Source organism: Bos mutus, chromosome 3 (assembly GCF_027580195.1).
Source record: "Bos mutus isolate GX-2022 chromosome 3, NWIPB_WYAK_1.1, whole genome shotgun sequence".
NCBI classification, from domain to species: domain Eukaryota; kingdom Metazoa; phylum Chordata; class Mammalia; order Artiodactyla; family Bovidae; genus Bos; species Bos mutus.
In genome coordinates this window covers 98,823,539-98,840,211 of record NC_091619.1, presented here as the reverse complement: position 1 = coordinate 98,840,211, position 16,673 = coordinate 98,823,539, and the positions used below count along the sequence as shown (strand labels likewise).

Sequence of the window (16,673 nt, the reverse complement as noted above, 5' to 3'; positions counted from 1 at the left end):
CAGTCCTTCATGGAATAATCTAGCTTGTTTCATGAACAACAAACCAATCAGTGGCATATTCATACTGTTTCATTGTTGAATCCTTTCAATCATGGTAATGTCAATATCTTCATTTTTTGTCCTCAGAAAATTTTCTGTTCTTCTTTAGTTCTGATCATTGTCCCTGTAAAACTTTAACACTTTGTCTTTCTATTACTTCAAGTCATGCTGCTGCTGTACTGAGCTCAGTTGTGTCCGATTTTTTGTGACCCTATGGACTGTAGCCCACCAGGCTCCTCTGTCCATGGGATTTCCCAGGCAAGAATACTAGAGTGGGTTGCCATTTCCTTCTTCAGGGGATCTTCCCAACCTAGGGATTGACTGCATCTCTTGCATTGGCAAGTGGAATTTTTTTTTTTTTTTTTTTTACCACTGAGCCACCCAGGAAGCCCAGTTCAAGTCATATGTGGTGTTAATTCCCACACTTTGCTCTTTCAACTGGAAGAAGCACAAGCTGGAATCAAGACTGCCAGGAGAGATAGCAATAACCTCAGATATGCAGATGACACCACCCTTATGGCAGAAAGTGAAGAGGAACTAAAAAGCCTCTTGATGAAAGTGAAAGAGGAGAGTGAAAAAGTTGGCTTAAAGCTCAACATTCAGAAAACAAAGATCATGGCATCCGGTCCCATCATTTCATGGGAAATAGATGGGGAAACAGTGGAAACAGTGTCAGACTTTATATTTTTAGGCTCCAAAATCACTACAGATGGTGACTGCAGCCATGACATTAAAAGACGCTTACTCCTTGGAAGGAAAGTTATGACCAACCTAGATAGCATATTCAAAAACAGAGACATTGCTTTGCCAACAAAGGTCCGTCTAGTCAAGGCTATGGTTTTTCCTGTGGTCATGTATGGATGTGAGAGTTGGACTGTGAAGAAGGCTGAGCGCCGAAGAATTGATGCTTTTGAACTGTGGTGTTGGAGAAGACTCTTGAGAGTCCCTTGGACTGCAAGGAGAACCAACCAGTCCATTCTGAAGGAGATCAGCCCTGGGATTTCTTTGGAAGGACTGATGCTAAAGCTGAAACTCCAGTACTTTGGCCACCTCACGTGAAGAGTTGACTCATTGGAAAAGACTCTGATGCTGGGAGGGATTGGGGGGCAGGAGGAGAAGGGGACGACAGAGGATGAGATGGCTGGATGGCATCACTGACTCAACGGACGTGAGTCTGAGTGAACTCTGGGTGTTTGTGCTGGACAGGGAGGCCTGGCATGCTGCGATTCATGGGGTCGCAAAGAGTCGGACACAACTGAGCGACTGAACTGAAACTGAACTGAAGATGTCTTATAGAAACACCTGATCAAATTTTGCACTAACTCTATTTTCTGTGCTATTGATGTCACATGGTTCCTTTTCTACTGATTTTTATCCACAGGAGTATCTTCAATTTTCTGGACATTTTTACAGAATAATTAAACTCAAACTGACAAAATAACAACCATCTTAAAAAAAAAAGCAAACATTTTATTTGTGAATAGCAGAGATGTCTGTGACTGGTAAGAATGTTGAGAAACAACTAACGCTTCTTGTCAGCTGAGGCCAGGTTTTGCTTTCAACTTAGAAAAAAGAATGGATTTTCAAAGCTTTTCAGATTTTGGAATTCCATATGAGATTTGGTGCTAAAGTAATATATTTAATCAGTCTTCTATTGATGGCTATTTAAAATGTTTCAAATATTTTGCAATCGCAAATAAGGTTGTAGTGAATAACTTTGTACAAACATCATTTCACAAATATATTTGTAAAATAAAATCTCTGAAGTGAAACAGCTGGGTCAAAGCATAAATACATTGTAATTATGATAGACATTTGATAGACATGTAGGGCCAAATTGCCCTACGCAAAGGATTACCAATCTACACTCCCACTCTACACCTTTGCAAACACAATGTTTTATCAAAATTTTTCCTTTTATTTTGAAATAATTTCAAACTCAAAGAGAAGTTTCAATAGTACTTCAAGCATCATCTTTTCTCCATGTCCTCACCCCAAACCACTTGAAAGTAACTGATTTGATACCCTGAACTCATTCCTGAGCTCTGCAGTCTATTCCTGGCAAACAAGGACACTCTTCTACTTACCTGCAACAGAACCATCAAGATCAGGAAATTTATATTGATATTTTACCACCTAAGAAGATATGACAAACTAAATGCAACACGTGATCTTGTATAAACATGTGTAAAGATTTTATACAAGATCATGTGTTACATTTGTCATGTCTCTTCAGCCTTTGACAATTTGGAAAAATTCCTGAGTCTTCCCTTGACACTCATGGCCTTGACATTTTTGCAGATTAGTTATCTTACAGAATGACCTTCAGTTTGGATATGACTGATGTTTCCTCATGATTAGATGCAGGTTTGCATTTTTGGTGTAATGTAAGAGAAGTGAGAAGGCAATGGCACCCCACTCCAGTACTCCTGCCTGGAAAATCCCATGGACGGAGGAGGCTGGTAGGCTGCAGTCCATGAGGTCGCTAAGAGTCGGACATGACTGAGTGACTTCACTTTCACTTTTCACTTTCATGCATTGGAGAAGGAAATGGCAACCCACTCCAGTGTTCTTGCCTGGAGAATCCCAGGGACGGGGAGCCTGGTGGGCTGCCGTCTACGGGGTTGCACAGAGTCAGACACGACTAAAGCGACTTAGCAGCAGTAGCAGCACCAAGAGAAGTGATACTGAATTCTTATTGCCTCCTATTAAGTAATACATGATTTTGACTTAACCCACTACTCATGATATATCTATTGCCCCCAAAGTTTCCTTGTGACCCTTGCTAATCCTTTCTTCCCTTCCATCCTAGCCTATACCAGACCCCACTCCCAGAAAACTGCTGATTTTTCTGTCACCATGGTGTGGCACTGCTAGAATTTTATTTAAATAGAATAATACGTATGCACCATTTTTCCTTTAGTCTGGCTTCTTTCACTTAGTGTAATTATTTTGATTCTTCCATGGTGTAGTACGTATCAGTAGTTTGTTCCTTTTCATTACTGAGTAGTATTCCACTGTATGGTTGTTTCAGTTTTTATCCATTCAATCTACTCATGGATATATGGATCATTTCCAGGTTGGGGTTAAAAAATAAAGCTGTTATGACACTCATGTTGAATTCTTTGTATGGATATATGCTTTCATTTCCTTTGGTTAATACCTATGAGTGGAATGGCAGGATCATGTGTGCAGGTGTCTATTTAACTTTCTAAGAAACTGACAAATGGTTTACCAAAGTGGTTTAACTTATGTTCCAACCTGCAATGTATGAGAGCTTCAGTTGCTCTACATCCTTGCCAGTCTTATTACAATTGTTTTTAAAATTTTAGCCTTTCTCTTGTTTTATTTTTTAATTTTTAAAAATTTATTTATTTTTTAATTGAAAGATAATTGCTTTACAGAATTTTGTTGGTTTCTGCCAAACATCAACATGAATCAGCGATAGGTATACATATATCCCCTCCCTTTTGAACTTCAAGATGTTATTATAATGATAACTTAAAAATTTTCAACTTCTGACTGTTCATTGCTGCTTTATTGAAATACTATTGATTTTTGTATATTAATCTTATATCCTGAAACATTGTTAAACTTATTATTAGTTCTCAAAGTTTTTTGTAGGTTCTGTAGGATTTTCTACATAGACAATCAAGTCATCAGAGTTTTGCTTCTTCCTTTCTAATCTGAGTATCGTTAATCTGAGTGCTGTTAAGTGTCTTATTGTACTGGCTAAAATCAACAGTTTGATACTGAAACAGAAGAGGTAAAAGTAAACAGCTTTGCCTTGTTCTTTTATTTTTAAAAAAATTTTAACTTTTAATTTTTTTTGCCCCACCAGGTGGCATGTGGGATCTTAGTTCCCCAACCAGGGATTGAACCTTTTGCAGTGGAAGCTCAGAGACTTAAGCACTGTATAACCAGGAAAGTCCCTGCCTTGTTCTTGATGTCAGGAAGAAAACATTCACTCTTTTACCATTAAGTATAAAGGCAGTTGTAAGAGAGATGCCCTTTATCATGTGGGAAAGTTCCCTTCTATTCCTAGTTTGTTGAGAATTTTAATGTTTTTAGTAGTAATAAATGTTGGATTTTATTAGGTGCTTTTTCTATATTACTGAGATGATCATTTGGGTATTCTTTTTTACTCTATTAGTATGGTGAAATACAGTGATTGATTTTTGAATGTTTTAAACCAACTTTGCATTCTTGGAGGTAAACCCTACTTATTAAAATGTATTATCATTTTAAAAATATATTATTTGGATTCAATGTCTTACAATTTTTAATAAGAGTTTTTGCACCTATGTGCTCATGACAGTTTTATTCTGAGTTTTTGTTTTTGGCTGTGCGGTGTGGCATGTGGGATCTTAGTTACCCGACCAGGGATTGAACCTATATCCCCTGCAGTGGAAGCACAACGTCCTAACCACTGGACTGCCAGGGAATTCCCTGAGTTTTCTTTTTTATAGTTTTTGTCTGAGTTAGGGAAATTAAAACAGAGGAAGTCTTTATCAGGCTTCAGAAGCACCAGAGCAGGCCCTTGACCTTTCTTCTGACCAATCTGGACACTGCCCAGATTCTGTGCCTGCCTGCAAGCACAGCAAGTCAGGCAGCACTTTAGATAAGAAAGGCATTGGGGTCCTGAAATTCTTGAGAGCCTGGAAGTCTGGCCAACTGTGCCCAAGTAAAAGTGAAAGTGTTAGTCACTTAGTCATGTCCGGCTCTTTGGGACTCCATGGAATCTAGCTTGCCAGGTTTCTGTCCATGGAATTCTTCAGGAAAGAATACTGGCACGGGCTGCCATTTCCTTCCCCAGGGGATTTCCCAACCCAGGGATCAAACCTGGGTCTCCTGCATTACAGGCAGATGATTTATTGTTTGAGCCACCAGGGAAGCCCAAATCCTAAGACTCACAAGATAAAACAACAGCATTGTAAAAAGTGTAAAGTAAAACCAGAGTTGCATTTTTTGCACACAAACTGATGGTATCAGTTTGCAGCCTGTGATTATAAGTAGGAACCCCCCAAACTGCAATTTGAAGTCTCACCTGTGGAGGGGACACACTGCCTGGGACCTTTTCCCAACTGGGACTCCAGACTGCCTTTACTTGGGACTACCCAGCATGCTGTTCAGGTTTGGATTTTGGTCAGCCCAATTTGGTGATGTATGTGGTGTTACTCTTCTCTATTGTTTCTACTTCTCTTTTCTGTTAATGATTGTATATTGAAATTAAGTAATCCTCTGTTAAATACTGAAATTATTTGTGTGTAACAAGGGGTTTCTTTTGTTAATGAATTCTTTGAACCTGAAACAAAGCTAAAGCTTTCGGCAAAATAGCCTGGTTTCGGTATCTGGATAATGATGATTTCACAGACTGAGTTGGGCAGTATTTCCTCCTCTTCAATTTTCTGCAAGAGTTTATATAGAATTGTTATGTTTTCCTTAAATGTTTGGTAGAATTTACCAGTGAAGCCATTTAGCCCTGGAGTTTCTTTGTGGAAAGATGTTTAACTACTAATTCAATTTCTCTGAACTTCATTTCTATTTATTCTTTTATTTTTACTGTGGTAAAATATACATAAATTTACCATTTTGAGCATTTAAGGGTACAATTCAGTGACATTAAATACATTCATATTGTTGTGCAAACATCACCACTATCCAGTTTCAGAACTTTCATCATCTGAAATTCTATACTCATTATATAGTAGTAACTTCTCCTTTCCCTACCCTCTCTATTCTACTTTCTGCTCTATGAGTTTTTCCTCTAGTCTACATGCTAGCTCTATAAATTTATGATGTGATATTGTGGCCACATTATTAAAATGATATCTGTCAGGTTTACCTACTCTATGGTAATTATACTTCTTCCTTTTATGACTGATAAATAGTAATACTTTGTAGAGAGATACTATGTACAGTAAGTCCATAGTACAGTACTATGTACAGTAAGTCCCCCCCACACGAACCTTCAAGTTTGAACTTTCAAAGATATGAATGTGCATTCCATAAACATTAGGTATGAGTGAAATTTCTGCTTGTCCTCTGTCTCCTATTGCTGATCATTCTTCAGCTCTACCATTTCCTATCTCCTCTCCTACCTCCAGTTAGTACTCTTCTTGCTGGTTCACTTGATGCCAGCCCCTGTATGCCAGCTGCTGAACTGTATGTATTACTGTGCTTTTTAAGGTACTGTACTGTAAGATTAAAAATGTTTTATTTTTTGTTTTCTTAGGTATTATTGTATGAAAAGTATAACTCTATTACAGTACAGTACTATATAACTAGTTGTGTTAGTTGGGTACCTAGGCTAACTTTATTGGACTTATGAACAAATTCGACTTATGAATGTGTTCTTGGAATGGAACATGTTCATATTTAGGGGACTGACTGTAAATATCCTGTTCCTCATCAAATGTTCAACCATTATCTTAGTATCTACTGCTATTTTTTTCACTGTGGCTATTCTAGGTACCTCATATAAGTGGAATCATGCAATGTTTTGTCTTTTTGTGTCTGGTTTATTTCACTTAATGTTTTCAAGGCTCATCCATGTTGTAGCATGTATTAGAATTTCATTCCTTTTTATGGCTAAATAATATTCCATTGTATGTATATACTACAGTTTGTTTATCCATTCATCTGCTGACAGATACTTGAGTTATTTACAACTTTTGGCAATTGTGAATAATGCCACTATTAATATTGGTATACAAATATCTGTTTAAGTCCATGTTTTCAATTCTTTTGGGTATATGCCTACCTAATTCTTATTTATTCTTGAGTCAGCTTTGGTAGTTTACATCCATCAAGGAATCAGTCTATTTCACTTATATTGTTGAATTTATTAGCATAAAGTTGTCTTTAGAATTTGTTGTGATGTCACTTTTCCCATTCTTAAAATTGCTACTTTGTATTCTTTTTTCTTGATCAATCTGGAAAAGGATTTCAATTTTATATATCTTTTCAAAGAAACAGCTTTTTGTTTCATTGATTTTCTGTTTTTCTATATTTCATTTGATTTCTGCTCTGATCTGTATTGTTTTCTTTCTTTTACTTATTTTAGATTTCATTTGCTCTTCTTCTCTGGGTTCTTATGTTAGAATCTGGGATCGTCAATTTGAAACCTTTCTTCTTTTCACACATAGGTATTAAGTGATAAAAATTTCCTTCTAAGTAAAGCTTTAGCTCTAATCCACAAATTTTTAAATGTTATACTTTTTCATTCAGTTTAAAATATTTTCTATTAATATTTTTGTGTTTTTCTCCCTTTGTTCAGTGAGTTACATGGAAGTGTACCGTTTAATTTCTAAAACTTTAGTGGGTTTTTATTATTGATTTCTAATTCAACTGTGGTTGTCTGGAAGAGATTTTTATTTCAGCTTTTTAAAAAAATTTATTTATTTATTTTAATTGGAGGCTAATTACTTTACAATATCGTAGTGTTTTTTTGCCCTACATTGACATGAATCAGCCATGGGTGCACATGTGTCCCCCATCCTCAACCCTCCTCCCACTTCTCTCCTCAGCCTATCGCAGCTTTTTTTAAACATCATTTTACTTTATCAGCCATGCCACATGGCATGTGGGATCTTAGTTCTTCAACCAGGTATTGAACCCATGCTACCTGCAGTGGAAGTGTGGAGTCCTAACCACTGGACTGCCAGGAAATTCCTTTTACCTTTTTTTTGGAAAGATATTTTCACTGGTATAGAATTCTAGGTCAAATTTTTTTTTTTTTTAAGAGTAATTTAAAGATTTTTCTCCACTGTCTTCTGGCTTATACACCTTCTAATGAGAAACCTACTCTCATACTTATTGTTTATCCTTAGTATATAGTGTGTATTTTTTTCCCTGCAGTTGCTTTTAAGTAAGATTTTTCTCTTTAATCACTGGTTTTAAGCAATTTGATTATGATGTGCCTTGGTATAATTTTCTTCATATTTCTTATGCTTGAGTTTCAGTAAGCATCTTGGATCTGTGTCATCCTTATCCTGCTTGGAATCTGACACTCCATGACATGCCACTGCCACCCCCACTTCCCATATGGATGTCTATTGTCAAATTTATTATTTTTTCCAATAAGATTTATGAAAAATGTTATCTCAGAGTAATTTTAATTTGTATTTCTCAAGTGAGGCCAGGCATTTTTAATTGTTTAAAAGTCATTTGTACCTTCTTTTCTGTAAACTGCTTGATCATATTTGTTCAATTTTTTTACTTTTTTAAAAATCATTTTTATATTTATTTATCTGTATCTTTTACCTTTTCTACAATGAGCATATATTCTTTTTACTATAGGAAGACACAACATAAAGTTATTTTAAATTTAAAAAAGTGCTTTAAAAAACCCATGTAATTTCCTGGTATTGGAAAAATACTCACAGTCCATGGCAGCTAGTACTTTATTATAACTTATCTGGGGCTTATTTTCACTTCTCTTTGTGATGAGATCTACATAGCTAACATGGAGGATGTGAGCTTAAAAACCTGAATCACTCTGGACTGTCTTATTTTTTGACCAGGGGCCCTAGAAAAATCATAAACTCTCATATCTGAGATTTGGAGCTCCATCACTTCACTGGATCTTCCAGTGGTCCTGGGAAGCTGACAAGTCATTGACAATGATCCCCATTTTATAGATTTTTAAACCAGAGGCTTAGAAATGTAAAGTGACTTTGTCATATGGAAGGTTAGATTTAGAAGTTACCTTAAAGATGATCTGTTCTCTGTTCTCTGAGTCCTACAATTAGTGACTATGGCAACACTCTGACTTGGACTCAGGTGTTTATTGTAATAGGCAGTAATCAAAGTGAGGATCCCTGCCACTCTAGGTGCTTAAGGGAAGTCAAATAGCTTCTCTTCTTCAGGAGACTCAGGCTAAGCCTTAGGTAGGTCATGACCAGGCAGGCATACTGGGGTGCTGGAACCTTACATCTATCTATGCTCACCTTTGGCAGCAGTCAGCATGGTGGAGGCCAGTTCACACTGCTGTGATTCCAAGTGTCCAAGCGTGAACCAGCGAGGGTAACGGCTGGGCACCACAGATACCATATGGTGAGGGTGGGAAGTGTCGCCTGAAGAAGTTGAGTTTTCTAGAACAGGTAACCTAGAAGACCCAGGGAGAGTCATCAGCTACCACCCAGACCCTTGCCATTCTGAGCCACCTTAGAGAAGCTTGTTCTTTGCTGGGGAGGAACTGGGAAGGAAAGGGTTAATGAGGAACCTCAAAGGTTTTAAAACCTATGAGTACTGTACTTTATATGAGGTGAGTGCCTGGGCACTTGGAAGAACTCAAGCTGAACAGTTCTTACTGAAAACAGTTCAAAAGTCATCAGATTAGTTGTTAAAGCATAAGAAATATATGCCAAGTAATCTTCAGCAGTCCTTTCAGGTCAAGCTGAGGCACTCTCTCAGCCTTATAGTCTAACTTAAATTCTTCTGTACGGTCTGGTGCATCCTAGAGGACTACCTGCCTGAACCAAGGATTCTATTCTTGTTTGGAGACAGGATGCCCATAGCTCATTGTTCTCAAGTCTTGATATAGAAAGACTTACTTCTACTTCCCCAGATGTATCTGGTGACCTATGCCCGGGAACCATTTCTCAGTTAGATATGGAAGGGCTCAAACCCTTTGTGAAGCTGCCAAACTGGCCCTGGAACAAAGAGACTCAGGCCTTGGATATTCTGTATCTGTTAAAATCTCAGAGGCTTCTTCAACTCACTGAGAATGCAGCCAGGGAACACGTATGTCACTAGCTAGGAGTCCTAGATCAAAGGAAAATATCTGAACCATTTTAGGGCAGGCCAATGGCAGGTCCAATAGAACACAGAAGGAGGGAAAGAAAAGAAAGTGAGACAAACAAAGAGGCTTCTGCTTTGGTGGAGGCATTTGGGCTGGGAAAAGGCTACCCACCTCATGGCACGTAAGGCTAACCTATAGGACAGGTCTGGATCATGAGGCAGCAGAGCTGAGAACAAGTACTTGGCAAAGGTGTGCATGGGAACACTCTCTCGGTGGATGACTTCTCCAAGGCCGCTGAAGGGGCCTCCTGCAGGAAGGAGATAAACCAGCCAGTTGTTTATCTGTGTGCTTTTGTTTTCCTGCCTGACCTTGAGCTCCAGGGTCCCACAAGTGCTTGCTAGCCATGGGAACCTTAGTTACACTTTAAAGTCAGAAATGTTGCTGTACCTGTGCTCTATTAGAGAGGGGAACCTGGAGTCAAATGCCTAAGACTCTGTGCCAACAGTCCCTTCTCTACTTACCTTCCAGTAGTAAGATGCACTGTTTCTGCAGTGTTTGCACTAGCTCATCGTCCAGCTGCAGCTCCTGGAGTCGACTCAGCAGTTGCTCCTCATTACGGCACACCTTGTCCTGTGCATAGAGGCCTTCAGGCATCACCCTCTGTTGACCCATCCCCATCAGAGCAACTTCCATGGCCAATGACAGGTAGGACTCACTGCTGTTTGGGCAGCCTGCAGCCACAGGGACATGCTGGTACACAGGGGGTCTGCTTTCATTCATATCTGAGGACAACAGGGCACCAGATTTGTTAGGTCAGGCCCCATGGATTTTTGTGCCTCTCCCACCAATGCACACTTTGGGATACAGCTTGGTCAATAACTAACACAAAGAAGCTAAATAAAAAACCAGAACAGTAATATACTGAAAATAAAAAATAAAAATATACTAAAAAATGTTATACATGGTTCTAAAGATTAACTCCTTCCTAAAATATGAACTGGCTAGGCCAGCTGGAAAAAAAATACAGTCATACCAGTCTTCTGTTAGAATGTTATGTAATACTACAATGATCTATTTTTGTGTCTTTCTTCATTAGAATTTAAGAACCTTCTAGGAAAGGGACTTTATCATTTTGCCTTAGGTATCTCCACTGTCTGGTATGTGTAAGGAGCTAAATGTCTGTGGTGAATAAATCCCAAGTACAACCTCAGGTTCTTAAGATGTAAGTGTCATTGTGCAGATGAAAGAGACCAAGGATGATGATTCCTTTTTCAGGGGATAAGAGGGAAGATACAGTAGCCCTGTCTCACATTGAAACCACCTCTTGTCTCTCTACCCAGAGATATTGGAATCCATCCAGTTAAACTATTACTTTTGTGATATTTGCAACTTTAATGTTATTGTTACTTTTTATGCTCCACCTTTGGGTTCTAAGTTTCAGGAGGAGAGCACAGATCTAAAAGCCAGAGTCTTAATTTCTTTTCTTTCTCCCATTATCCATTTCATAAATGTTTAAGGGAAACTATTAAAAGAGAGTTATTGCCCTAACTGCTGTTTTCAGGAACTTGAAAGGCCAGTAGAGACACTTGTAAACAAATTTTATGGCAGTGTGCTAAATACTGTAATATATGCATGTTTACAATACAGTGATAGCATAAAGGAAAAAAGAATCAATTTTGTCTCAAGTCCCTGTTAATTTGAGACTCTACTAAATTGCCTCCCTTTTATTTCTCTTTTGTAAAATTGGTACAAAACCACCACCAGGGAGAATGTTCAAGGGAAACATGAAAGTATTATGTAATTGCAAGGGATACACACACTGCTGATGCAAGTTCTTTTACACTTCCAGACTGTTTTGAGGACCCGGCCTCTGACTTCTCAAATCCCTCTGGTCCTTTTTGTTCCCTTTGGATTACTCTTCAGACATTCACAAGGTAGGAAAGTGACAGGAGCAAAAGAAAGCTGAAGCTGGCAAGGCAAAATGGGTGAACAGGACAGAGCCAGTCCACAGAGTGGGGAAGGAAGATAAGAAAGGAGCAGTCCCAAGGAAACCGCTCAGGGGAGGTCCAGTTTAGATAAGGGAACAAGAGGGGTAAAACAGACTCTGTCATGGAAAAGAAGAGGGCTCCAAAGGGTAGTCTGGGCTTCCCTCAGGCTGACCCCTGTACCTGACACTTCCAGATAGCCATCATCATTCAGGCGGCAGGCCTCAGTCAAGGTGAGAAACAGGCAGCCAATTGGATCCAGGGGGTGGCCCACCCAGCCTTCTAGGTTTGTGATGGTTGTGGTTCCCCTCTGCAACAGTTCTGGAAATAAGCAGGTCAAAGTTTTTGAGAGGGATAAAGACACACTGCTCTCTGTCCCTGCTTGGTCTCTTCATAAGTCTCCTCATCAGTCTCCTTCAGGTGGTGGCCCTGAGACTCAAAGTAAAGCTTGCCTTGGGTTGAGGAGACTGGTAACCAGCTCATCAGCCACTATGAGGCCATGTGGTATGCATTTGGGCTGCCTGCCAATAGCACACGTATGTAGACACAGCTTTACAGTTTAAAAAGGGTCTTCTCATACCAGATCTCAGTGGATCCAACTGTCCTGTGCGAGAGGCAGGCCAGCATTATTATTCCCATTTTACAGATAAGAAAACTGAGATTTATAGAGGTAAAGACAGGGATTCCACACAGAAGGTAGAATGACCTGGAATCCCCTAGCCCCTGCCACACCAGGAAACTGAATGAAAATTAAGTCCTGGGCCTTGTAGTCCCTGAGAACCCCATCAGCCTAAGCAGTTGAGATGGCTCCTGATCACTATACCTTTCTTCTGATGCTTGTAGATTTCCAGCTGCCGCTGCTGCTGCAACCTGAGAGTATTGATAATGGCCACTGTGAGTCTGAGGGCCTCTTTTGGGTAACCATGGGAACGCAGGGCATCAACCCGAGCACAGGCTGTAGGCACATGCTCTATCAGATGAGAAGAAGATATTTTGATTGAGTTAAATTTTCAAATCAGGAAAATTTGTGTTTGACAAAGGGAGACTGTATTCAGTTCAGGTCCTCAAATTTGATCTGACATCTATTGTGTACCAGAAATTGTATTTTATCTTTTAGGGATAAGTCACAGGTACTACCTCCAAGGAGATACACTGCAGCCTCAGCGTAGTGGTTTGGTGTAGAAAGGGGCAAAGAACTAGGATAATAAACTGTTATACCTCTTTCTGAACATGAACCTCAGGAACCTAATGCAGCAATAAACTACTTTTATAGAGGGAAAGGCCTCACTTGTTTATTAATCCTGTTTCCTGAGAACCTATTATGTGCAAGGTAGCACGCTGGGCAAATCAACTACAAAAATGTATAAGAAACGGTCACTATCCTCAAAGAGCTCACAAATAATACATAAAAAGATCATTATAAAACAGTTAAAAAGAAATGACAAGATAGAAATATACACAGAAAGAAAATATTTGAACTGTGTGCTTTATAGGGCAAGTAATATTTTAAATAGGTAGAAAAATAGAAACAGGCATCCCTGGCAAAGAGAACATCTAAATAAAGGCATGTAAGTAAAAGCATAAAAAGTATTCTGGATAACATCTTCCGAGTATGGCAAATAGTTTTGTGTAGAGTTAGGTTATGTGGCTAGAGACAGCCTGGAAAGGTGGAGTCTAGAATGTTAAGCTTTGAATGCCATTCTAAGAAGTTTGGATTTACCTTAGGCATAATGAATGACTACCAAACACTTATAAATGGGGAAGGGATTAAAAATTATAGGAATAATTATAGAAAATACAGATAAAATAGAAAATAAAAATCAGAGATAACCATTATTTCTAATTTCATATTTTATGAAAAATATGTATCTCTAGACTTTCCTAATTTTAATAAAAATGAAGTATTATAATTATTGTTTTATAATTAGGTTTTTCCACTTAATAATTCATTTTAAATATTTTTCCATACCATTAAATATACTTCCATAATATTAAAAATGATTATATACCATTCCACTAAATATGTGTACTACCCATTGGCTCAATCAGTCCCCTATTGCTGGACGTTATTGTTTTTAATTTTTCTCATCTATACGTTATATGTTCATGCTTTAATAAACCTCATAACTTTATGCACATTCTTAGTTAATTATAGCTCAGGATAAATTCCTAGATGTAGAATTCCTGGATCAAGGGCTATGAATTTATTTTAAAGGCTTTTGATAAGTGTTGCTGAAATGCAGTAAGTATTTACATTCCTACCAGTAGTATACTACTGGTACCAGTACTACTACTACCAGTAGTATATGAGATTATGATATCCAATGTAGCCTCTCCTGCACCAAAACCAGTTATCTTTATTTAAAAAAAATTCCTATTTGACAACTGAAACATGGTAATTCAGTGTTGTTTTGATTTGGATCTTTGTTTATAATGGGGTGTGTATTTTTCACACACTTGTTAGATTTATGTTTTAAAAGTATTAGATCAGAGAAGAAGAAAAATAATCAGTGGGAATTTCAAGTAGTGACCTACAGTGAGTTTGGCCAAAAACTTTCAAGAGAGAGACAGGCACACATCCAGATTCAGCAGGCTCTTGTGAAAGACAAAGATATGGGATGAGGGACAGAGGTAGGGAATTAGGAGATGATAATAAAAATGTATGCTATTGTTTTAAGACTCAGAGAATGAATATTATTTTATAAGTGTGTAGTGTGGAATATACATTCTGTAACAAAGTCAAGAATAGACTAACAGAAGGCCAGAGGAGAGTTTAAACTCATGATGGAACAGCTTTATTCTGTGATGATAAAGGAAGGAATGAGGAAAGGAAGACAGCTTGGTGACAAATGCAGACAGTCTGAGCTACTAGTACAGAGCAATTTAAGTTTCAAAGTTCATGCCTTTTTAGCAAAATATGTAATTTCAGAGTAGATTCTAATGTTGCTCAGTAACTGCTAAGAGTCTATGAACTGATGTCCAATGGTTTTGTTAGTACTCCTTTAGATTTATTAGCTCCTTTCCCCTCCCCAAATTCAGGAAACAATAGAAATACCTCTATTTGAGATTACTGTACTTCAGCTGAGAACATATACAAGTGGCTCAGGCTATACCCTGAGGCCTTAGTCAAGGCCCCAAAAGATCTGGATGAAGACTGTCCAAAGGGTAGTTGTGTCGCTGGTGTCTATGGAGATGGCTCACTCAGGCCTGACATGAGGTGAGACTGGGCTCTGGAATTCTTAGAGGGATAAGTACACTTACCAAGCCACAGTGGTTGGCCTTGGGAATTGAAGAGTAGCCTCTCACTTTCCCGCTGGCAGGCAGGAGCTGTATATATATCACTGCTGATGATTCGCTGTAAGTGGCTGTCCTGCCAATGCAACTCACGGCCCTCGATGGCTCTAGTGAACACTGTTCGTCTTGGTCTGGATAAAGAATCTGGGGAAGGGAAATAAAAATGCAGCAGTTCGGTGATGGATAATCTGAAGATCTAACTCCTGTGTCTTCTTCAGGATGGGAGGACAGGCAGAAGAGTGTACAGTGTATAGTTAGTGTAATAGTGTATTGTTAGTGAGAGCAGCAACTCTGCCATTTGTCTGGCTGTTCGTTGTGTTACTTCTTTACTGGATAGCTTTTAGTGTGTCCCTGTCCTCTATGGGAAGAACCTTTCTACATAGATCTATGACTGAAGGCCAATTTCTTCTAAGACCCAGAGCTACATGAGAGAGAGGAGGGATAGTGATGCTCAGCTGCTCAATTATAAGGATTCAAACTTTCTACAGAAGCCAAAGGAAAAGATAAGCAGTGAGGTAATATCCTTGGTCAACCCATAACCAATTTCTTTTACAGTATGACCCATATCAGACTAAGTACTTCTGTCACATTGATATAAAAGCTGAAAAAGAGCTGCAGTCCTGTGTATTCTGGTATCTTTAATTTTTAAAATAATTCATTTTCTTTTGGCTGTGCTGGATCTTCATTGCTGTGTGGGCTTTTCTCTAGTTGTGGCAAGCAGGCTTCTCATTGTGGTGGCTTCTCTTACTGTGGAGCACAGGTTCTAGGCACTTGCCTTTCAGTAGTCACAGCACAGGGGCTCAGTAGTTGTGGCTCCTGGGCTCTAGAGAATAGGCTCAGTAGTTGTGGTGCACGGGCTTAGTTGCTTTGCGGCATGTGGGATCTTCTGGATCAGGGATCAAACCTGTCCCCTGCATTGGCAGGTGGATTCCTCACCACTGAGCCACCAGGGTAAGTCCTCTGGTATCTTTATCACACTAGTATCTGCAGGCTTACAACCTGTTCTCCAATAAGAAAACCTGAGGCTGACAAAAGATTAATTACATTGTTTTCTCAATGGAGTCCTACCAAACCATCTCTCTTCAGGAAAAGGGCTGAAGGGAAACAGCAGACAAAGTAAGCTCAATTCTTTAGGGTGGTGTGTAGGAACTGACTCATTAGAAAAGACCTTGATGCTGGGAAAGAGTGAAGGCAGGAGGAGAAGGGGACAACAGAGGATGAGATGGTCAGATGGCATCGACTCAATGCCAACTCAATGGACATGAGTTGGAGCAAGCTCCAGATGGTGAAGGACAGGGAAGCCTGGCATGCTGCAGTCCATGGGGTCACAAAGAGTCGGACACGACTGAGCAACTGAACAACGACAAAATACTGGAGTGGGTTGCCATTTCCTTTTCCAGGGGACCTTCCTGACCCAGTGATCGAACCTGAGTCTCCTGCATTGCAGGCAGATTCTTTACCATCTGAGCCACATGGGCTTTAATAAGGTAACATCTGAATAGAGACCTGAGGGAACTATAGAGCAAGCCTTAAACATAACTAAGGAAAGCGCATTCTAGGCAAAAGGAACAGCAAGTGCTAAGCTGAGGTGGGAACATATTTGAAGTGTT

General features: G+C 39.1%; 1 protein-coding gene across 1 annotated transcript in view; it reads right to left on the bottom strand.

Moving 5' to 3' along the window:
• ZSWIM5 (zinc finger SWIM-type containing 5) overlaps nt 1-16,673 on the bottom strand; it is a 147,364-nt gene that overhangs the window by 14,526 nt on the left and 116,165 nt on the right. The window contains exons 6-11 of the mRNA XM_070368166.1: nt 15,031-15,207; nt 12,593-12,739; nt 11,953-12,090; nt 10,306-10,566; nt 9,956-10,091; nt 8,991-9,148 (exon numbers count right to left, since the gene is read on the bottom strand). Coding sequence (XP_070224267.1) covers nt 8,991-9,148; nt 9,956-10,091; nt 10,306-10,566; nt 11,953-12,090; nt 12,593-12,739; nt 15,031-15,207 — 1,017 coding nt within the window. The remainder of the gene's footprint in view (nt 1-8,990; nt 9,149-9,955; nt 10,092-10,305; nt 10,567-11,952; nt 12,091-12,592; nt 12,740-15,030; nt 15,208-16,673) is intronic.